The sequence below is a fragment of the Pelophylax lessonae genome (assembly GCF_965119305.1).
Source record: "Pelophylax lessonae genome assembly, chromosome: 10".
Taxonomy (NCBI): domain Eukaryota; kingdom Metazoa; phylum Chordata; class Amphibia; order Anura; family Ranidae; genus Pelophylax; species Pelophylax lessonae.
The window spans coordinates 216650260-216671865 of NC_138777.1; the positions used below are offsets into that span (position 1 = coordinate 216650260).

The window sequence follows — 21606 nt, forward strand, 5'->3', positions numbered from 1 at the left end:
CAAATTGGCCCAAAATGTTAAACATTTTTTATTTTTTAAGTTTTTTTTTTTTGGGGGGGAATGTTATATAGCAGAATGTGAAAAATATTGTTTTTTTTTTTTTTCAGAATTGTCGCTTTTTTGTTTATAGCGCAAAAAATAAAAATCGCACAGGTGATCAAATACCACTAAAAGAAAGCTCTGTTTGTGGGGAAAAAAAGACATCAATTTTATTTGGGTACATCGTCGCACGACCACGCAATTGTCCATTAAAATAATGCAGTGCCGAATGGCAAAATATGGCCTGGTCATTAAGGGGGGCGAATCCTTCTGGTCCAGAAGTGGTTAATCAGACGTGTGTTTGTAAAAGTTAAGGCCCTGTTCACACCTGAGCATTTTCAGCTAGTAAAATGCTCATCTCTGAAGTCTCAACAAGCAAAATCCCATTCATTTCAATGGCCCCTGTTCACATATGAGCGTTTTGTCACCTGAAGCAAAATGCCTGAAGCTCAATAGATGCAAAAAAAAATCCCCTGAAGAAGACCACGACTTTATTAGGTCGAAACGCGTCGGTACACATTATGTCTTGGTTGTGAATTGTAACCATGTATGTACATATTGTTTTTCTTCGCTATTGGATGTTATCCTATTTTGTAACCAGAGCTCATATGTTTATCCCATGTGCGACAAGCTTTTAATGAATTATTTAATAAAAACTTTAGGCCCTGTTCACACCTGAGCGTATTTCAGCTCGTAAAACGCTCATCTCTGAAATCGCCCAACAAGAAAAATCCCATTCATTTCAATGGCCCCTGTTCACATATGAGTGTTTTGTCTCCTGAAGCAAAACACCTGAAGCTCACAAAAAGTACATGAGCTTCTTTTTTAGCAGATTACAGGCGTTTTTGTTAGATGTCAATGCTTGCCTCCAAACACCAGCAAAAAAAAAAACCTGAAGAACTCCCAAAAAACTCCCAAAAAACCTGAAAAATGCCCGAAAAAACAACCAAAAAACACCTGAAAATGATACACTCAAGCCGCTCCATTCACACCTGAGCGTATCGTTTTCAGGCATTTTTTTGGGGTGTTTTTCAGTCTTTTTTGCGTTTTTTGCAGGTGTTTGGAGGCAGGCATTGAGATGAATGGGATTTTGCTTTGCTTTGCATTGCACAGGATCAGCCGACACTCCTCCGCCATCCAGATTCACACACTGTCATCAAGTATCTGTCTGCCTTGTTGTAGGAAGTATCAGCTGTGTGCTATTCAGAAATGTGAGTGACACCCATGCCCCATGTCCTGGATTCAAGTTTCAGGAACAGCAGGAAAACTAACAGCTTATTCACACAGAGGGTGGTAAAAGCAAGCAATTGAGTTGCAGTTTTACCGCCACCCTGGCCACCTACCTGAAAAAAGGAGATGCAGCTGCTCAGGGCTGTGCACATGCCGAGGCTGCAGGTATCGCTGTCCATGGGGACCACATCACAACCACGTGCAATGCGCACAGTGAGTGGCCATTTTCAGGGTTTAAATGAGTGGAGTGGAAGTGCCTCTTCACCACCTGTCAAACACCCCCTGAAAAGCGATCCCTTGCAGAACGCTTTTCAGAGGGGCGGCAATGATAGCTGCATGTCTGAACGAGCCCCCCCAAGAAGTGCAGGTCAGGAGCTCCAGCCTAACTGGCTGCATGCTCGCTCCAGGTCTGCGGCTGTGTACAGAAGCACAAATTAGGCCCCTTTCACACTTGTGCGACTTTAGAGTCACACAATTTTACAGCGATTTTGTTGCGATTTTGATGCAATTTTGACTGGGCTTGAATGTCTTTGGACCTCAAAACACATCAAAATCGTGCCAAAGTAGTGCAGGGACTACTTTGAACTTATTGCGACTTCAAGTCGCACAGATATGAATGGTACTCATTGGAAATAATGGAGAAGGACTTGTCATGCGGTTTTGCAGTCCCAAATCGCAGGACAAGTCGCACAAGTGTGAAAGGGGCCTTAAGCTGGCCATTCACCAGTAAAATTGCACTTGAATTTTTTTTTTAATTTTAGGAACATTCGTTTGATTTTCTAATGGTTGGAGGGGTCAAATGGACATTCGCTTTCAACCTCAGAGATGAGAAAATTCAAAGAAGGTCGATGGAAAATTTCTAACATATTTCTAAGGCTCCGTTCACACCTAGGCGATTGGAATCGCGGGGGCGGAATCACCACGATTCTGCCCGCTAATTTAAATCCTGGCAAAAAGCAGGACGTGTTTGCGATGCCATTACTTCTTTATGGCACCCTAATCACGGTGTGACTTTGCTACAGTAAATCATGGCAAAAATCGCAATGTGCGAAGCTTGTCGCTGAAAAAGGAGCAGGAGCGTCGTTTGGACGACAGCGTTGCGCGTTGCGATTTGCCGCCATTAAGAAGTAATGGAATCGCAAACGTATCCCGTGTTTTGCTGCGATTTGGAATCGCGGCAATTCCAACCGCAATTTGCATAGCCTAGGTGTTAATGGAGCCGAAGAGTGACTGTGGTCTTGATTCAGAAAAGTACATTCGCTGCAGAATCGAATGTTAAAAACAAATGTCATTTTTAAAGGGTAACTTCACTTTCGTGGGGAAAAAGATCAGCAAATAAAGAAAAAAACAATATAGCGTATACAATTGCGACACAAATCATATTAAAATTAAAAAATATTATAATATATAAAATATTATATAAATATTATAAAAAAGTAAAAAATTTTATAATATATAAAATAGTATACAAATATTATAAAAAAAAGTAAAAAATATTATAATATATTAAATATTATATAAATATTATAAAAAAGTAAAAAATGTTATAATATATGAAATAGTATATAAATATTATAAAAAAGTAAAAAAATATTATAATATATTAAATATTATATAAATATTATAAAAAAGTAAAATTTTTTATAATATATGAAATAGTATATTAATATTATAAAAAAAAGTAAAAAATATTATAATATATTAAATATTATATAAATATTATAAAAAAGTCAATTTTTTTATAATATATGAAATAGTATATAAATATTATTAAAAAATTAAAAAATATTATAATATATTAAATATTATATAAATATTATAAAAAATTAAAAAATGTTATAATATATGAAATAGTATATAAATATTATAAAAAAAAGTAAAAAATATTATAATATATTAAATATTATAAAAAATGAAAAAATATTAAAAATGACCTTTCCTTTTTAATCTGCTGCTTGTGTGATTGGCTCACTAATTTTCCCAGAAGTCTGCCTAAGATACAAGTCAGATTTCTGGCATCCCCTGCAACAAAAATGTCATTTTTGGTGAGATACTTCCAATAGGATGCAGGCCCAGCAGATTTCCTGATTAGAGCCCTGCAGCTGCCACAGCTGATAGATAATTATGAAACCACTCCCATTAGACCCACTCAGCACAGAGGAACAAACAATGATTTCTTCAGAATAACAAAAGGAAGGAATCTGCAACAAAGTTTGTTATAATCCTTGTAATGTACAGAGATCACCCAGAGGGGAATGTTTTTTTCTCAACAAAAGTGGAGTTACGCTTTAAGTACTTTTCAACGACATTCATCAAGTCATTGAATATTCTGAGAATGTTCGTATGAACTTTGTTTGAAACTCTACCAATGTATGGCAAGGTTAAGTGAGACAACCTGGAGCGTGTACCTTTAAAAACATGCCAGCGGCTTCTCCCGTATTTTAGCCATGACAGGTTCTCTTCAATTTAGAGTATTGTTTCCCTTTAACATTGTTGACCTAAGGAGCGTTTCTTTATACTAGAAACTGTCATTTGTTTTCTATGTTTTTGGATGTACATGTGTCCCTTCAAGGAGAGTTTCAATTAGAGTATTGGTTCCCTTTAACATTGTTAACATAGATGACTACTTCTTTATACTAGATATTTGTGATGTTTGTGTATCACTTTAAGAAAACTTAGATTTAGAGTATAGCTTCCCTTTACCAGTTGGCATAGGGACCTTATACCAGAAACTATATATTATTTTTTTTTTTAATTTAATTTTTTACAAATAGTGAAACTATAGAATGATTATTATTATTTATTTTATTTTTTTTTTCAAATAGTGAAACTATAGAATAAACAAATATTATTATTATTATTATTATGATGATTATCATTAATGTTATTTTTATAAATAGTGAAACTATATATTATTTTAGACATAAATGTATCTCTTTAACGAGAGGTTAATTTAGAGTGTCAGCAGTAGCCACTCCCATGCTTATCAGTGACAGGTTCCCTTTAAGAAGAGTTTAAATTAGATTATAGCTTCCCTTTACCATTGTTGGCATAGGGATCGATTCCCTATACTAGAAACGTTACAAAAACTTTAATTTAGAGTATAGCTTCCCTTTTAACAGTTGACATAGGGACCTTATACTAGAAACTATATATTATTTTTTATTTTGTTTTATTTTTTTACAAATTGTAAAACTATAGAATTATTATTATTATTATTATTATTGTTATTAATAATAATAATATTATTATTATTAATATTAGTAGTAGTACTAGTAGTATTTTTGTTTTTTGATTTTTTTTTCCAAATAGTAAAACTATTGAGTATATAAAAATAATTATTATTATTATGATTATCATTATTGTTATTTTTATAAATAGTGAAAATATATATTATTTTAGACATAAATGTATCTCTTTAAGGAGAGGTTAATTTAGAGTGTCAGCAGTAGCCACCCCCATGCTTATCAGTGACAGGTTCCCTTTAAGAAGAGTTTGAATTAGATTATAGCTTCCCTTTACCATTGTTGGCATAGGGATCAGTTCCCTATACTAGAAACTTTAAGAAAACTTTAATTTACTGTAGAGTATAGCTTCCCTTTAACAGGTGACATAGGGACCTTATACTAGAAACGATATATTATTTTTTATTTTATTTTATTTTTTTACAAATTGTCAAACTATAGAATTATTATAATTATTATTATTATTATTAATATTATTATTATTATTACTAGTAGTAATAGTAGTATTTTTTGTTTTTTTCAAATAGTGAAACTATAGAGTATATAATAATAAATATTATTATTATGATTATCATTATTGTTATTTTTATAAATAGTGAAACTATAGAGTATATAATAATAATTATTATGATTATCATTATTGTTATTTTTATAAATAGTGAAAATATATATTATTTTAGACATAAATGTATCTCTTTAAGGAGAGGTTAATTTAGAGTGTCAGCAGTAGCCACGCCCCGTGTTTATCAGTGACAGGTTCCCTTTAAGAAGAGTTTAAATTAGACTATAGCTTCCCTTTACCATTGTTGGCATAGGGATCAGTTCCCTATACTAGAAATTTTATGAAAACTTTAATTTAGAGTATAGCTCCCCTTTAACAGTTGACATAGGGACCTTATACTAGAAACTATGAATAGATTTTTTTTTTTTTTTTTTACAAATAGAGAAACTATAGAATTATTATTATTATTATTATTATTATTAATATTATTTGCAAATAGTGAAACTATATAGTAAATAAATATTATTATTATTATGATGATTATTAATTTAGAGTATAGCTTCCCTTTAACAGTTAACATAGGGACCTTATACTAGAAACCAATATATTATTTTTTTTTATTTTTTTTTTTTACAAATAGTGAAACTATAGAATTATTATTATTATGTGCAAATAGTGAAACTATATAGTAAATAAATATTATTATTATTATTGTGATGATTATTATTAATTTAGAGTATAGCTTCCCTTTAACAGTTGATATACTAGAAACTATATATTAATTTATTTTATTTTATTTTATTTTTTACAAATAGTGAAACTATAGAATTATTATTATTATTATTATTTTTTTTTTCAAATACTAAAACTATAGAGTAAATATTATTATTATTATTATTGTTTGCATGTTTTAGATATACTGTACACGTAAAGTGTAAAGACCAAACCTTTATTTGTTGGATATTGGACGGAGTAAAGAGAGGGAACAGGCAAGCATTATGTTGATAGGAGGGGAGATCAGAGTGATGGAAATGACCTCATCAGTCTACTGCTTCTCCTTTACCTGTCCAATCACAGGGCGGAGACATGTAAATGACCAGGCTGTGTTTCTTACCTGCAGTTGACAAAAAGTTAAGTCTGCTTTCCTGCCAGACCGGCTGTGAAGTCTTGCTGTGCTGTGTAAATCTCAGGACTGGATGGACAGTAATACAAGTTTTGGGTCTTTGGCTCCTGCTGCTGTCAATCCTGTGAGGAGGGAGCAGGTGCGGGGCCGAGCTGTGCTATGTGTGTCTCTGGATGCACACAGTCACCTCGGGAGCGAGCACGCAGGTGCCCCCCCATAGCAAGTGGCTTGCTTTGGTAGTGCATGAAGAAGAAAAAAATAAAAACAGCCGTTACAGCCACTTTAATCCCATGGTGGAAGAAAATGCTAAAAATGTGGAGCACGCCTCACATTCTTCTCGGTCAGAGTGCCCCGCAGGTGACTCCGAAACTGAACAATGTACTAATTATTTCTTCTCTCCGCAGGGCCACCACCAACAACAAAGTCCGAGAGCAAGTCCTCCTGGAGCTCAGCTACGTCAACTCCAACCTGCAGGTGCTGAAGGAAGAGCTGGAGCGGCTGAACATATCGGTGGAGGTGTACCAACACACAGAGTAAGTGTGATCAATGTGTCATGGGGGAGAAACTCAACCCCCCCCCCCCCCCACATCATTCTGTGAACTATTCCATCCTGCCGTGCTATAAAGAAGCATCCTAGTTTTTGATAATGTAACTTATAAATTTTATATCCTTTATTGCAAGCAGATTGAATAATAAAACCAGTTCTGATTCACCTAAAATACAGAAAAGGGTTCTACAAAAAAATTATTGCAAAGCCAATAATCCATTCTTCCAGGGAAGCTCTATGTACATTTATTCTGTGTGAATTGGGCAAAAAACGGCTATTTTCCCTTCTGAACAAACATTCTTTTATTATGGGCAGTAGTAAAATGCCACATTATGGTCAGATGGAGCTGGAGATCATAGGAAAAACATAGACCTTTGTAACAAAAGAAGCATACAATGTAACAATCCTAGAGAATGCTAGAGGGAATTAGCAAATAAATGTAACCAAATGACACACAGGCAGAAATGGCTTCTCCCACCAGCCGTCAGAGCAGACCTGATGGGAAACTGCAACTCCCTCTTCCGCCCCCCCCCCCCCCCCCATATCATGTTTAGAATGGCCGGCCTTCAGTTATGTAGGATTGTTATATAAATATATTTTTTTTCATATAGTGTACATATATAGTCTTGATAGACATTGAGCCCAGGGTCCTCCTCATGCTATAAGGGATGCATGCTGACTGCAGACAGGGTCAGTTCACACCAGAGCGCGGATTTCACAATGCACTGCAGGTGCAATCTGCAGCAGGTGTCAATATTAAAAGTGTTTCAAAATCCAGAAGCCTGCAGTCACTATATCTGCTCTCCCACAATACACAGAACATGGAAACAGTGGTGTATTTTGGTTTTGTGCTGCCCTAGGCAAGACTAAAATTGGGCGCCCCCCTTCTGACTCCTATGTAAATTTGCCCCACTCCTTCCTTTTTAACGGATGTGACTCCCTCCAAAATTGAAGGACTCAAAGTCCCAGCATGAACCCCTGAGATCTCACGAGGGGGGGGGGGGGTGAGAGGGGGGGGGGGTGAGAGAGAGAGAAGGGGTGGGTGAGGGAGGGAGAGAAGGGGGGGTGGGTGAGGGAGGGAGGGGGATGAGCGAGAGGGAGGGAGAGAGAGGGGGGCGTGAGAGAGAGAGAGGGGGGGAGTGAGAGAGAGAGAGAGGGGGGGATGAGAGAGAGAGGGGGGGATGAAAAGGAGAGAGAGGATGAGAGAGGGGGGAAGGTGAGAGAGAGGACGAGAGAGAGAGAGAGGGGATAAGAGAGAGGGGGATGAGAAAGAGAGAGAGAAAGAGAGGGGGTGAGAGAGAGGAGGGGTTGAGAGAAAGGGGGGTGAGAGAGAAAGAGAGAGGGGGCGAGAGAGAGGTGAGAGAGAAAGGAGGAATGAGAGAGAGAGGGGTGAGTGAGTGAGAGAGGAAAGGGGTGAGAGAGAGAGAGGTGGGAGAGGCGGCTCTAGCAACCAGTGGCCAAAAGAGTCTCAGGTGGAGGGGGGGCGGCTTTTTTGCTGCCCCCCTGCAAAGTGCTGCCCTAGGCCTGGGCCTTGTTGGCCTAGGCCAAAATACAGCACTGCATGGAAATGCAATCATTTTAGTAAATATAAACTGCTAAATACCTTTTCTCATCAGCAGTATATAGCAGTCTTTTGTCTTCTACCAGTGTCTGGTTAAAGCTTGTAGGAGGAATTTTAATTCTCCTCTGATTGTCCTATGAGGCTGCAGGACCCCTCACCCTCTGTCTGGACAGTGCTGATTGGCCCTGTGCTGATCACATGCACCCTCCCAAGAAAAGAAAAAACTCTCTAGCAATACACACCAAACTGTGGACTGTGGAAGAAGGAAAGGATCAGAGAAGACAGGATCAAACAGCCTTTTAACACAATGTGGAGGATTAACTCCTTAGGTTCTACAGCTGCGGTTGCAACGGTGCAAACACTACTTTTGGTGCAGTTGAATGAATGGGCTGGAATCTCACAGGACCCACAGCGCATTCCCGTGCAATGCCCGGTGTGAACCGGCCCTTAGGTAAGAGAAGCTACTGTAATGCAAATGACATAGAAAAGCTGCATTGATCGTAGCAACCAGTAGAAGTGCAGCTTACGTTTTTCCTCTCCCAGTTTAGCAAATGTTTGCAGGATCCTGATTGGCTGCTGTGATATGATTTTCTCTTGCACATTTTTTGAATAACCAAGCAGAGTAGGCTAACATTGCTATATAGTGTGCTTCATGCTGCAGCCACGCAGTGCAAAAATCCATTAAAAGGGGGCGGGCTCTGCCTTGTCTCCAGCCTTGCCTTTATTTACCAAAGACGCATATCGCCCACTTTGAGATAACGGGGCTTCAGCTGCGCTTTCTTGACTATTTCGAGAGGCTCTTCTGACGCCTCTGAAGACCTGAATTTCTTGGTTGATAAGAGATGGTTCTAGGAGCCAATTTACCATCTCTTGTTAAATCCTCCTGGGCTCCTATCACCAGCAGGGAAGCTTGTAGAGCTCAGCGCAAAATATACTTTTGCTGGTAACCGTACTCGGTGGTATTTGTACTTATTTCAGGGGCGTAACTACAGGGGTTGCAGGGGTTGCAATCGCAACTGGGCCCCATGCACCAGGGGGTCTGTGCGGCTCCCCTGTACACCTGGATAGGAGGGGCGGCGGGGGCAGTATGTAGAGAAATCACTGTCCTCCTTTTTCCTCCTGGAGCTGCAAGAGGAAAATGGAGGAGATTGGTTCCTCTGCATGCTGCCCAGTGGGGGGACCAGGGGAGCACACAGGGGCCCAGAGACAGCAGAACACAAGTGAACTGGATAGGAGGAGTGACGGGGGCAGCATACAGAGGAACCAATCTCCTCCATTTTCCTCCTGCAGCTACAGAAAGAAAAAGGAGGACAGTGATTTCTCTACATGCTGCCCCCGCCACTCCTTCTATCCAGTTCACTTGTGTTCTGCTGTCTCTGGACCCCTGTGTGCTCCCCTGCCCCCCCCCCCCCCCTCCTACTGTGCTGCCCAAACCCCCCCCCCCCCACTGTGCTCCCTCCCCTCTCCTGATGATGGCTGCTACAGTGAATGTGTCACAATAGAGAACCAGGAAAGGGTCGGTAAATATGTAATTTACCAGCTCCACTGTTTTCTGAATGGACAGAGTCCTAGTCTGTGACATTGTAAAAAAAAAAAAAAATAAAATGATAAAAAATAATACAATTAAAATACCAAAAACTAAAAACTACTGACACCAGTGGGTGAACTTCCAAGATCGCAAAGGTCACACTTGTGACCAGGCCCTGGCATTCCACCACTGTGGGGAGGCCCCAAGATGGCAGGAGTATCCCCCCGCAGCAGCTGGCAGGAGAGGGAAGGGAGCACAGTCAGGGTGGAGGGGGGGCGCAGAACAGTAGGGGGGGGGACCAGGGGAGCACACAGGGGCCCAGAGACAGCAGAACACAAGTGAACTGGATAGGAGGAGTGCCAGGGGCAGCATACAGAGGAACCAATCTCCTCCATTTTACTCCTGCAGCTACAGGAGGAAAAAGGAGGGCAGTGATTTCTCTACATGCTGCCCCTGCCACCTCTCCTATCCAGGTATACAGGGGAGCTGCACAGGCCCCTGGATCATGTGGCCCGGTTGCAATTGCAACCCCTGCAACCCCTGTAGCTATGCCCCTGACTCACTATAGCGTGTACCAGAGTGTATACGCTGCCGATGTTCTGTGAAAACACCAAGTGGTGGAAATCTCCAATTATTCCTGGTGTAGAGTCACTGCAATTGACGTGATTGGAGTTCTCGGCAAGTTGGAGTTTTTGGCAGAACACCGGCATCTCAGTCCAGGAAGTAGATGGTGACCCTGGATGATGCCTCAACAAATATGGCGCCGTCTTTCTGGAGAGAAAAATGGAAGAGTACATTTTTTGATGCATGAAGAATAAAGCAGAGTCTAGTAAAGTGGAATGGATTGTGTTTATTTACTCATTACGATGAGTAGCATGTGATTGCATTCCTCAGCGATGGGTGCGGCGGAGTGTAAAGTAATATTTTGGTAATCAGAGAGATAACTATGGCACATAACGTAGTTTTAATGTAACCAGTCACCCTCCCCCCCCCCCTGCTATAATCTGAGGCTTGTTGTTACACTCCCTGAATTACTCACACTTAGAATATCCTCATTAGATAATGATGGACGTACTCAGCACTGGAATCTGCTGAAGGGCCAATAAACCCAAAGATAAAAATAAATAAAGGCAGAGATTGCAAGATCCCATCAGGAAGATCTTTATAAAGCTGGCCATACACGGTCAGAAATGTGGCTGGTTCCGTGGTAAATTGGCTGAAATTTGCTCAGTGGGTGGCCCTGTCTGCCGCCTGCCGACCGACTTTTCTTGAAAAGTTGAAAAAGCTGTCCATTGGACAACGCCTGCAATCAATCAGATTGGGTATTCTGACAGCGGTGTAGATAAAGTATAGCAGGGGCCTCCAAACTTTCCAATACGTGGGCCACAAATATTAAATACACAATAAAAATCAGTTTTATGATCCCCACCAATGCCCCCCTTTACATCAGAATTCACCTTATTAGTCCACTGCTTAATTCAGAGTCCACCCTTATATTAGGGTGCCCATCAAAGCCCCCCTTACATCAGATCCCTTACCCCATGTCAAAATCTAATTTAGCAGTCCCTTCTAATCTCAGGGTGTCCATCAGAGTCCCCCTTACATCAGAGCCCCCCCACCCCACATCAGAATCCACCTTAGCAGTCCCTTCTAATCTCAGGGTGCCCATCAGAGCCCCCCTTACATCAGAGCCCCCCCCCCCCACCCCACATCAGAATCCACCTTAGCAGTCCCCCCTAATCTCAGGGTGCCCATCAGAACCCTCCCTACATCAGAGCCCCCCACACCCTATGTCAGAATCTACCTTAGCAGTCCCCCTTAATCTCAGAGTTCTTATCAAAGCCCCCTTTACATCAGAATCCACCTTATTAGTCCCTGCTTAATTCAGAGTCCACCCTTATATTAGGTTGCCCATCAAAGCCCCCCTTACATCAGATTCCCCCACACCCCATGTCAGAATCCACCTTAGCAGTCCCCCCCCTAATCTCAGAGTTCCCATTAGAGCCCCACCTACATTAGAGCCCCCCTTTATATAAGAGTCCATGTTGGGAGTCCCCCCTCATCTGGATCCTCATCAAAGCCCGCCTTTACATCAGAATCCACCTTCGTGTGCCCCCTCCCCAAAAAAAATAAAGATAATTTCTTCTTCAGTGTAAATTAGGGTCCCAATCAGAGCCCCCCTTGCATTATGGTTCCTATCAGACCACTTTTTACATCAGGGTTATCATCAGAGTCCCCCTTTAAATCATGGTTCCCATCAGAGCCCCTCTTACATTAGGGTCCCCATCAGCATCCTCCCTTACATCAAAGTCCATCTTAGGAGTTCCCCCTTACATCAGGGTCTCCATCAGAGTCCCCCTCACATCAGGGTCCTCATCATAGTCCCCCTTTGCATCAGGGTCCCCATCAGAGCCCCTCTGACTTTAGGGTCCCCATCAGCACCCTCCCTTACATCAGAGTCCATTTTAGGAGTTCCCCCTTACATCAGGGTCCACATTAGAGTGCATCTTAGGAGTTTCCCCTTACATCAGGATCCTCATTAGAGCCTCCCGTACATCAGAATCCACCTTAGAATTCCCCTTACATCATTGTCCGCATCAGAGTCCTCTTACATCAGGGTCCCCATCAGAGCCCCTCAGACATTAGGGTTCCCATCAGCACCCTCCCCATCAGAGCCACATTACAGTGCATTTTAGGAGTTCCCCCTTACACCAGGGTCCTCATTTACACCAGGATCCCCATCAGAGCCTCCCTTACGTCAGAATTCACCCTAGGATTTCCCTCACATCAGGGCCATCTCCAGGGTCTCTCTTTTATCAGGGTCTCAAACAGAGTCCTCTTTTACTTCAGGGTCCCCATTGGAGCCCTCTTTACATCAAGGCTCCCATCAGAGCCCCCTGACATCAGAGTTAATCTTAGGAGTCCCCCCTTACATCAGGGTCCCCAGATATAGCCATCATTTTGCAGAGTTGGTAATTATGACCCGCATCCAGCTGGTACCATAGAGCCAGTGAAGCTAAATCTTGCACTGAGTGATGGGCATGTCTGTTCTATACACCAGCAGGTCTGGAGGCACCTATGACTAAAGGGGGGAAGAATATGTCCATGACTCCACCCACTTACCTTAGCGATACCCATGTTGCATCTCATTATTGGTGTTTACAGACGGTACCTTTTAAAGGGCAGTGACAGAAAAGCTAGCTTTGAAGCGGAGTCTCCCTTTAAGTTCCTTTTATAAAGCATGTTGAGGCTTGTAGCTGCCATCTTTGTGTACAGACAAGGCACATTCAGAACACGGCCATCACCGGCCAAGGTCACACGGCACAATTACCCCCCCCCCCATTCTTTCCTCTCTATGGGGGTTGCCATGGGCCCTGCGTTGTTCTGACTCGGGTATGTTGTGTATTGCAGGCAAACCTCCAGCATTCCGCTCATCCCTCTGGGCCTCAAAGAGACAAAGGACGTCGATTTCACCATGGCGTTCAAGGTAAGAGAAAATATTTCGAATTGTTGTTGGGTTGATGTTTGCTTTGGGCTGTAAATTGCACAAGACACCATCTAGCAGATACAGAGGAGTACGCCGGGTACAAGATGTGCGATCGGGAAATCTGTTATCAGGGGCATGACTACCGCCCAGCACATGGCTGACAACTCAAAACCCTTTTTTTTTTTTTTTAATGGACAAAACTTTTTGGTTGGCTAAATGTGGATAAACTTTTTATTGGATTTGGATAGAGTAGGGAAGATTTCTCCAAACCAAGGGGAACATTTCCTCTTAGACAGAACAGATGTTCCCATTGGGATATATATATATATATATATATATATATATATATATATGCTTACCTCCTGTTTTGGTGACAAAATCACCTGGAACAACAGGGAGGGAGGGACATAGACAGAAATAAAAATCCTAATCTAATAAGAATCTCTGACTCCTTGAAGCCCAAAATAGGGCTGCACTCTCTAAACCTCTCCTGTATTAGGTCTTTAATCTATCACTGCTCCTGTATCATGTCTGTAGTCTCTGACCATCTCCTGTACTATGTCTGTAGTCTCTGACCATCTCCTGTACTATGTCTGCAGTCTCTGACCATCTCCTGTATCATGTCTGCAGTCTCTGACCATCTCCTGTATCATGTCTGCAGTCTCTGATTATCTCCTGTAGTACGTCTGCAGTCTCTGACCATCTCCTGTCATACGTCTGCAGTCTCTAACCATCTCCTGTAGTATGTGGGCGGTCCCTGACCAACTTCTGTATTATGTCTTCAGTCTCTGACCATCTCCTGTAGTATGTCTGTACTCTCTGGCTATCTCCTGTAGTATGTCTGAAGTCTCTTACCATCTCTTGTATCATGTCTGCAGTCTCTGACTGCCTCCTGTAGTATGTCTGCAGTCTCTGACCGTCTCCTGTAGCATGTCTGCAGTCTCTGACCCTCTCTTGTATCATGTCTGCAGTCTCTGACTGTCTCCTGTAGTGTGTCTGCAGTCTCTGGCGCTCTCTTGTATCATGTCTGCAGTCTCTGACCCTATCTTGTATCATGTCTGCAGTCTCTGACCCTCTCTTGTATCATGTCTGCAGTCTCTGACCCTATCTTGTATCATGTCTGCAGTCTCTGACCCTCTCTTGTATCATGTCTGCAGTCTCTGACTGTCTCCTGTATCATGTTTGTAGTCTATGACCCTCTCTTGTATCATGTCTGTAGTCTCTGACCGTCTCCTGTAGTATGTCTGAAGTCTCTGACCATCTCCTGTATCATGTCTGCAGTCTATGATCCTCTCTTGTATCATGTCTGTAGTCTCTGACCGTCTCCTGTAGTATGTCTGCAGTCTCTGACCATCTCTTGTATCATGTCTGCAGTCTCTGACCCTCTCTTTTATAATGTCTGCAGTCTCTGGCCATCTCTTGTTTCATGTCTGCAGTCTCTGGCCCTCTCTTGTATAATGTCTGCAGTCTCTGACCCTCTCTTGTATCATGTCTGCAGTCTCTGGCCCTCTCTTGTATCATGTCTGCAGTCTCTGGCCATCTCTTGTATCATGTCTGCAGTCTCTGGCCATCTCTTGTATCATGTCTGCAGTCTCTGACCCTCTCTTGTATCATGTCTGCAGTCTCTGGCCCTCTCTTGTATCATGTCTGCAGTCTCTGACCCTCTCTTGTATCATGTCTGCAGTCTCTGGCCCTCTCTTGTATCATGTCTGCAGTCTCTGGCCGTCCCCTGTAGTATGTCTGCAGTCTCTGACCGTCTACTGTAGTATGTCTGCAGTCTCTGACATTCTCTTGTAGTATGTCTGCAGTCTTTGACTGTCTCCTGTAGTATGTCTGCAGTCTCTGACCGTCCCCTGTAATATGTCTGTAGTCTCTGACAGTTTTATGTAACATTATATCCACTAAATATTATGCGTGGCCCTTTGGTGACATTAGCGGCCACACAGGAGGTCCACCACACCAGTTAAGTTGACCAGCACTGCTCTATAGTGTATATCCTGCATAATATTCCCAGAAACTTTATAATTGCTCCACAGGGACAACTTATTGTGTAATTTCCATCAGCAGAACTTGCAATGAAAGATTCCATTGCACAAGAATGGGATCTAATTTTAGACAGCGGAGTGAGATCTAAATTTAGAAAGGAAACAATTTGCCTTCTCCCTAATTGAGGCGGTAGGAGTCATTAGGAGAAGTCAGGGTGATGCCGTATCTGGATGTGAGTCACGCCGCTACTCCCTGGAGACCTGAAGTGTCAGAAGAAATTCTCCGTGCGGAGTTCTTCCCCGAACACCCCACCCGGCCGCTTCGTTATCAGCCAGGAATTCTACACTGAGAGATACATTTATGGAAATGAATCCGGGATACGAGTGCAGACATGTTATCGCTACAATCTCACAGAAGCTTAATCATTTCAAAAGTTATTTTCAGTCTCTTTAAATCTGCAGCTTTCCATAAAATAATCCATTGTGATCCTGCCATGAAGGTTCTTGTTCAGGCATTTATAGGGTGACAACATTCTGTACCTGTCTCCCAATTGTTGGCCTGTGTTGTCACTTTGTTACATGGGCTTCAAATGGCGATGGAGACTACAAGTGGCTGCGCTGACACATATTCCGCAGGCATGGTCCACAGTTGTCACTGTATGTATCAGGAAGTCGGTCCAGGTCTAAACCCAATCGCTAAAATCTCAAAGAAGCTTAAACATATAATTGCCATTTCAAAAGTTTTGTTACATTTTTAAAATCTTCAATTATCTTTAAAATAATCCCTGGTGATCCTGCCATGAAGGTCCATTTTCAGGAGCTTTCTGTTACAGGGTGACAACACTCTGTCCCTGTCTCCCAATTGTACTCTTGTGTTGTCACCCTGTCACATGGGCGATATGGTGCATAGTAGTAGCAGGTGTTACTGCAAGGCATGCTATGTGAATTAGAGGACTGCATTGCCATTCATTTAAATGGCACACTAATGCTTTAAAGCAGGGGTCTCCAAACCTTCTAAACAAAGGGCCAGTTTACTGTTCTTCAGGCTTTAGGGGGCCCCGACTATGGCCAGTGGGATTAGAAAATGTCCTGGTGTGGGAGCAAACACTACCCCATCATAGGTGTCAGTGGGAGGAATAGTGCCCCATCATTGGTGTCAGTGGTAGGAGTAGTGCCCCATCATTGGTGTCAGTGGGAGGAATAGTGCCCCATCATTGGTGTCAGTGGAAGGAATAGTACCCCATCATTGGTGTCAGTGGAAGGAATAGTACCCCATCATTGGTGTCAGTGGAAGGAATAGTACCCCATCATTGGTGTCAGTGGGAGGAATAGTGCCCCATCATTGGTGTCAGTGGGGGGAATAGTGCCCCATCATTTGTGTCAGTGGGAGGAATAGTGCCCCATCATTGGTGTCAGTGGGAGGAAGAGTGCCCCATCATTGGTGTCAGTGAGAGGAATAGTGCCCCATCATTGGTGTCAGTGAGAGGAATAGTGCCCCATCATTGGTGTCAGTGAGAGGAATAGTGTCCTGTTTTTGTGAGTATAAGGAATAGTGTTCTATTGTTGGTGTCAGTGGATGGAATAGTGAATGGAATGAAATGCCATCATTGGTGTCAGTGGAAGTAATTATACCGCTTTGTTGGTGTAAGTGGGAGGAATAGTGCCCCATCATTGGTGTCAGTGGAAGGAATTTTGCGGTGTCAATGGGAGGAATGGTGCCCAATCTTTGATGTCAGTGGGAGGTATAGTGCCCCATCATTGGTGTCAGTGGGAGGAATAGTGTCCCATCACTGGTGTCAGTGGGAGGAATAGTGTCCCATCATTGGTGTCAGTGGGAGGAATGTTGTCCCATCATTGGTGTCAGTGGGAGGAATAGTGTCCCATCACTGGTGTCAGTGGGAGGAATAGTGTCCCATCATTGGTATCAGTGGGAGGAATAGTGCCCCATCATTGGTGTCAGTGGGAGGAATACTGCCCCATCATTGGTGTCAGTGGGAGGAATAGTGCCCCATAACTGATGTCAATGGGAGGAATAGTGCCCCATCATTGGTGTCAGTGGAAGGAATAGTGCCCCATCAGTGGTGTCAGTGGGAGGAATAGTGCCCCATCCTTGGTGTCAGTGGTGGGAATAGTGCCCCATCATTGGTGTCAGTGGTGGGAATAGTGCCCCATCCTTGGTGTCAGTGGTGGGAATAGTGCCCCATCATTGGTGTCAGTGGATGGAACAGTAAATGGAATAACACCCCATCATTGGTTTCAGTGGTGGTAAATATGCTCTGTTGCTGCTGGTGTCAGTGGTAGGAAAAGTTCCTTCTATCATTGTTGTCAGTGCCAGCAATGACGGCCAATTTTTGGTGTTAGTGGGGGGAGTAGTCCCTCCTATAAGTGAGAGAAATAGTGCCCCAAGGGCCACATAAAGGCAAGCAAAGAGCCACATCCGGCTCCCAGGCCGCAGCTTTGAGACCACTGCTCCAAAGCAACACAGCTCCATAACACACCACAATGCATAATAACTCACTAGTGTGCGCTGTTGTGCATTTCCTCGGCATGTCCATTTTTTTGTCTGTTCCTCTGCGTTGGCAGCTCATTCAGTGAAATCCCTCAACACAACACAGGCTATTGTCTGAGGTGCGTTGGGAACCCATTCACTTCAATAGGCTGCCTTAACGCAATGCATATCAACCTGCCTCTTAAGGCCCTGTTCACACTGAGCGTATCTCAGCTCATAAAACGCTCATCTCTGAAGTCTCAAAACGCCCAACAAGCAAAATCCCATTCATTTCAATGGCCCCTGTTCAGATATGAGCGTTTTGTCGCTTGAAGCTTAAAAAAATACATGAGCTTCTTTTTTGGGGCAGCTTACAAGCATTTTTGTTAGATGTCAATGCCTGCCTCCAAACACCTGCAAGAAACGCCTGAAAATCGCCTGAAAAAAACGCCCGAAAAAAAACGCCTGAAAATGATACGCTCAGGTGTGAATGGAGCCTAACATGCATTAACCACAAAAAAAGTAAATGGGCCGTAATGTATGTTGGATCTTCATCAGAACTTATGAAAATAGCGTTCCCCTCCGTGGCCAACCTTCGCTGCGCAGATATCGGTCAGACCCAGAGAAAATCACGGCGTTTCTTTTGACTTGTTTTTTCCTTCACCTGGCTGGCTCTGGATTTAACACGCTGGAATTCCCGGGTTTATTTAAGATAAGAGGATTAAAGACAATGAGACAAAAGGTGACAAACAGCACCGGGTAATAAAAATACCGGAGCGGTTCATTATTGGTAGAACATTCTGGGCTGTTCTGGCTGGCGGCGGATCGAACAAATAATAGACTTTGAGGAAATGTTTGTTAAGGATTAACCCAGCAGTGAGGGAAATGGCGGATAAACGGAATCATTTCAACAAATTACAGCGAGATCCTTCTGCAATCAGAGGCGTGGAATGGGGATTTATTTAGGAAGTTAAAGTGTGGAACTTCATCCAGGGTAAAAACCCGGCTAACCAGGGTGAAAAAAAAGCATATCTCTATAATTAATGCTAAATTTCTCATGTTTTATCCTATAAGGCTCCGTTCACACCTAGCGATTTGAATCGCGGGCAGAATCACCGCGATTCCAGAATCATGGCAAAATGCAGGATGTATTTACAATGCCATTATTTCCTAATGGCACCCCAAATGCGGTGTAATTTTACCACGATTGTCGAGCGACAAAACGCGCTGCAATCGCGGCAAAAATTGAAAACGTCAAACGCTCCGGGCTCTGTGGCAAGATTTCGTACATAAACTTGTTTGGAGTGTTTTTGGAGTGGAAGGAGGACCATTCATTCAAATGAATGGTGCCGCTCTAAAAACGCTCCACTAAGAAACACGAAAAAAAAAAAATGCACTGCGGCAGCTGTCGCTGCGCTACACTATGATTGGAGCCTAAGTCCCGGTTCACACTACTGCAAGTTGTCAGGTGACTTGGCCGCCTGACAAGTCGCGGTCCATTCAGTGCTATGGGAACCGTTCTAATAGGAGCGACTCAATTCACTCCGACTTAGAAAATAGTCCCTGCACTTCTTCGGGGCGACATCGGAGCGTCTTGCATTGACTTCCATTATGTGAAGTCCGTGCAAGTCGCGCCGAAGTCGCGGTGCACGGCGACTTCACTAGTCGCCCCCGAAGTCGGATCGCCATAGTGTGAACCGACACTGAGTGCCGGTTCACACTGGGGCGACCTGTGAGGCGACCTGGTCGCCTCACAGGTCGCCGCAGGTCGCCTCCCATAGGGAAGCTACGGACCCGTTCTAATAGGAGCGACACAAGTCGCTCCGACCTAGAAAAAGGGTCCGGAGCTTCTTTGGGGCGACCAGGAGGCGACCGCCATAGACTTCAATGTTATGAAGTCCGTGGCGGCCGCTCCGAGGTCGCGGCACGCTGCTCGCACCGCGATCTCGGAGGTCGCCCCTGCAAGTAGCGTCGCGGTAATGTGAACCGGCGCTTAAAGTGATTGTAAAGTTTGTTTTTTTTTTTTTTTTTTAAATAACAAACATGTTATACTTACCTCCTCTATGAAGTTGGTTTTGCACAGAGTGGCCCGGATCCTCCTCTTCTCCGGTCCCTCTTTGGCTCTCCTAGCCCCTCCCTCCTGTTGAGTGCCGCCACAGCCAGCAGCTTGCTATGGGGGCACCCGAGTTGAATTACAGCTTCCTATGTCCATTTTATTCAGACACAGAGCCGCGTCCCGGCCCCGCCCCTCTCTCTCCTGATTGGCTGGCTGACTTTGATCGACAGCAGCAAAAACCAATGGCACCGTACTACTGTCTTAGCCAATGAGGAGGGGAGTCTTCCTCATGGAGGTTGGGATTTGAACCAACGACACTAGTGCTGCCAGGTGGAAGTGCTAACCACTTAGCCACTGTACTGGTTGAAAGGTGGAAGTCAGCAGAGCTTCCCCTTATTTTCTAAGCTCTGGAGCAAATGTCCTTGCAGAGTGCATAGTCTATTTGCCTTTTGTAAATTAACCCCACAGTTTTTAGGAAAGGGACTGTTCACACCTGAGAATTTTTCAGCTTGTAAAACGCTCATCTCTGAAGTTCAAAAATGCCCAACAAGCAAAATTCCATGCAGTTCAATGGCCCCTGTTCACATCTGAGCGTTTTGTCACCTGAAGCAAAATGTCTGAAGCTCAAAAGAGCATATGAGCTTGTTTGGCGTATCACAAGTGTTTTTGGTCAGATGCCAATGCCTGCCTCTAAACACCTGCAAAAAACACCCGAAATATGCCTGAAAAATGCCCAACAAAACGCCTGAAAAACACTGAAAAAAAAAAATGCCTTAAAAAAGATGTGAATGGACTCTTGGGAGATGTAGTTCTGGATGTGTGCCTATATCAGCAGGAACTGACCAGGCAGCTGCCCCTGCCAGAATTTTACAGGCCCGGTGATGATGTCATAGGGAGTAATAAAAGCTCATCTAGAAGGGGGAGAGGAAGGATCGGGTGCTAAATTTGGGTAACTTTAAAGTATACCCTTACCTTATATAACAAATCTTATAGTTTAAAATAGAAATGCAAGGCAAAATGTTAGTGCAAATAAATAATAATAAAAAAAAAAGATAAATTTATAAAATAAAAAAGTATTTTTTCTATAAGCGATCACATGACCTCTGTTCTCAGCCGTATAAGGGACTTAGATAGCTGGAGGGGGAGACTGCAGAGGGTGTGTCAGCAAGAGGCAACTACACTGATCTTTACAGTGAATGGCTGTGCAGGGGGGAGTGTCAGCACAAGTCTTGGCCATAGGAGGACAGGAGAGGCAGGATGTGGAACCAGCACAGTCAGAAAACTGACCACGCTGGGATGGATGTGCTTTCATGCCTAGAGTGGTCAGTTTGAAATAGGAAAGCAGGGGTGCTGGCAGGATCACCAGGTATTTCACACAAAGGAAGCAATACAAAGAGAACAGGATACTTTTAAACCCAAGTACATGGTACAGCAGGCACATATCAGAAATGTGAAAAGGAAAACTGTAATGTGATTTTATATGATGGTTTTGTGAATCAAATTTTTGTATACTGGATAAATAATAAAATTTAAATTGTAAAAAAAAAAAAAAAATTATGTTATAGAAAAAAAAAAAAGAAACGTCAACCACCAGCCAGACAGTCAGAATTTGTGTTTATTGTTATAATTTTTGCTGTTCCTCGTGTCATAAAAATGGATATGAAGTCGTCTTCCTCTGTCATTGTACAGGACTTCATCCTGGAGCACTACAGTGAAGATGGCACTGATTATGAAAATGAACTGGCTGACCTGATGGACCTCAGACAGGTAGGATTACATGTGATTGTCCAAAGCTAATAGCTGCTGATAAGACTC

The 21606-nt window shown here is 42.9% G+C and overlaps 1 protein-coding gene across 1 annotated transcript in view; it reads left to right on the forward strand.

Annotated features, from left to right (window-relative positions):
- The window catches only part of RHPN2 (rhophilin Rho GTPase binding protein 2), a 125423-nt gene that overhangs the window by 65485 nt on the left and 38332 nt on the right, over positions 1–21606 (forward strand). Inside the window, exons 3-5 of the mRNA XM_082270410.1 lie at positions 6544–6672; positions 13187–13262; positions 21481–21558. Of these exons, the coding sequence (XP_082126536.1) occupies positions 6544–6672; positions 13187–13262; positions 21481–21558 (283 nt within the window). The remainder of the gene's footprint in view (positions 1–6543; positions 6673–13186; positions 13263–21480; positions 21559–21606) is intronic.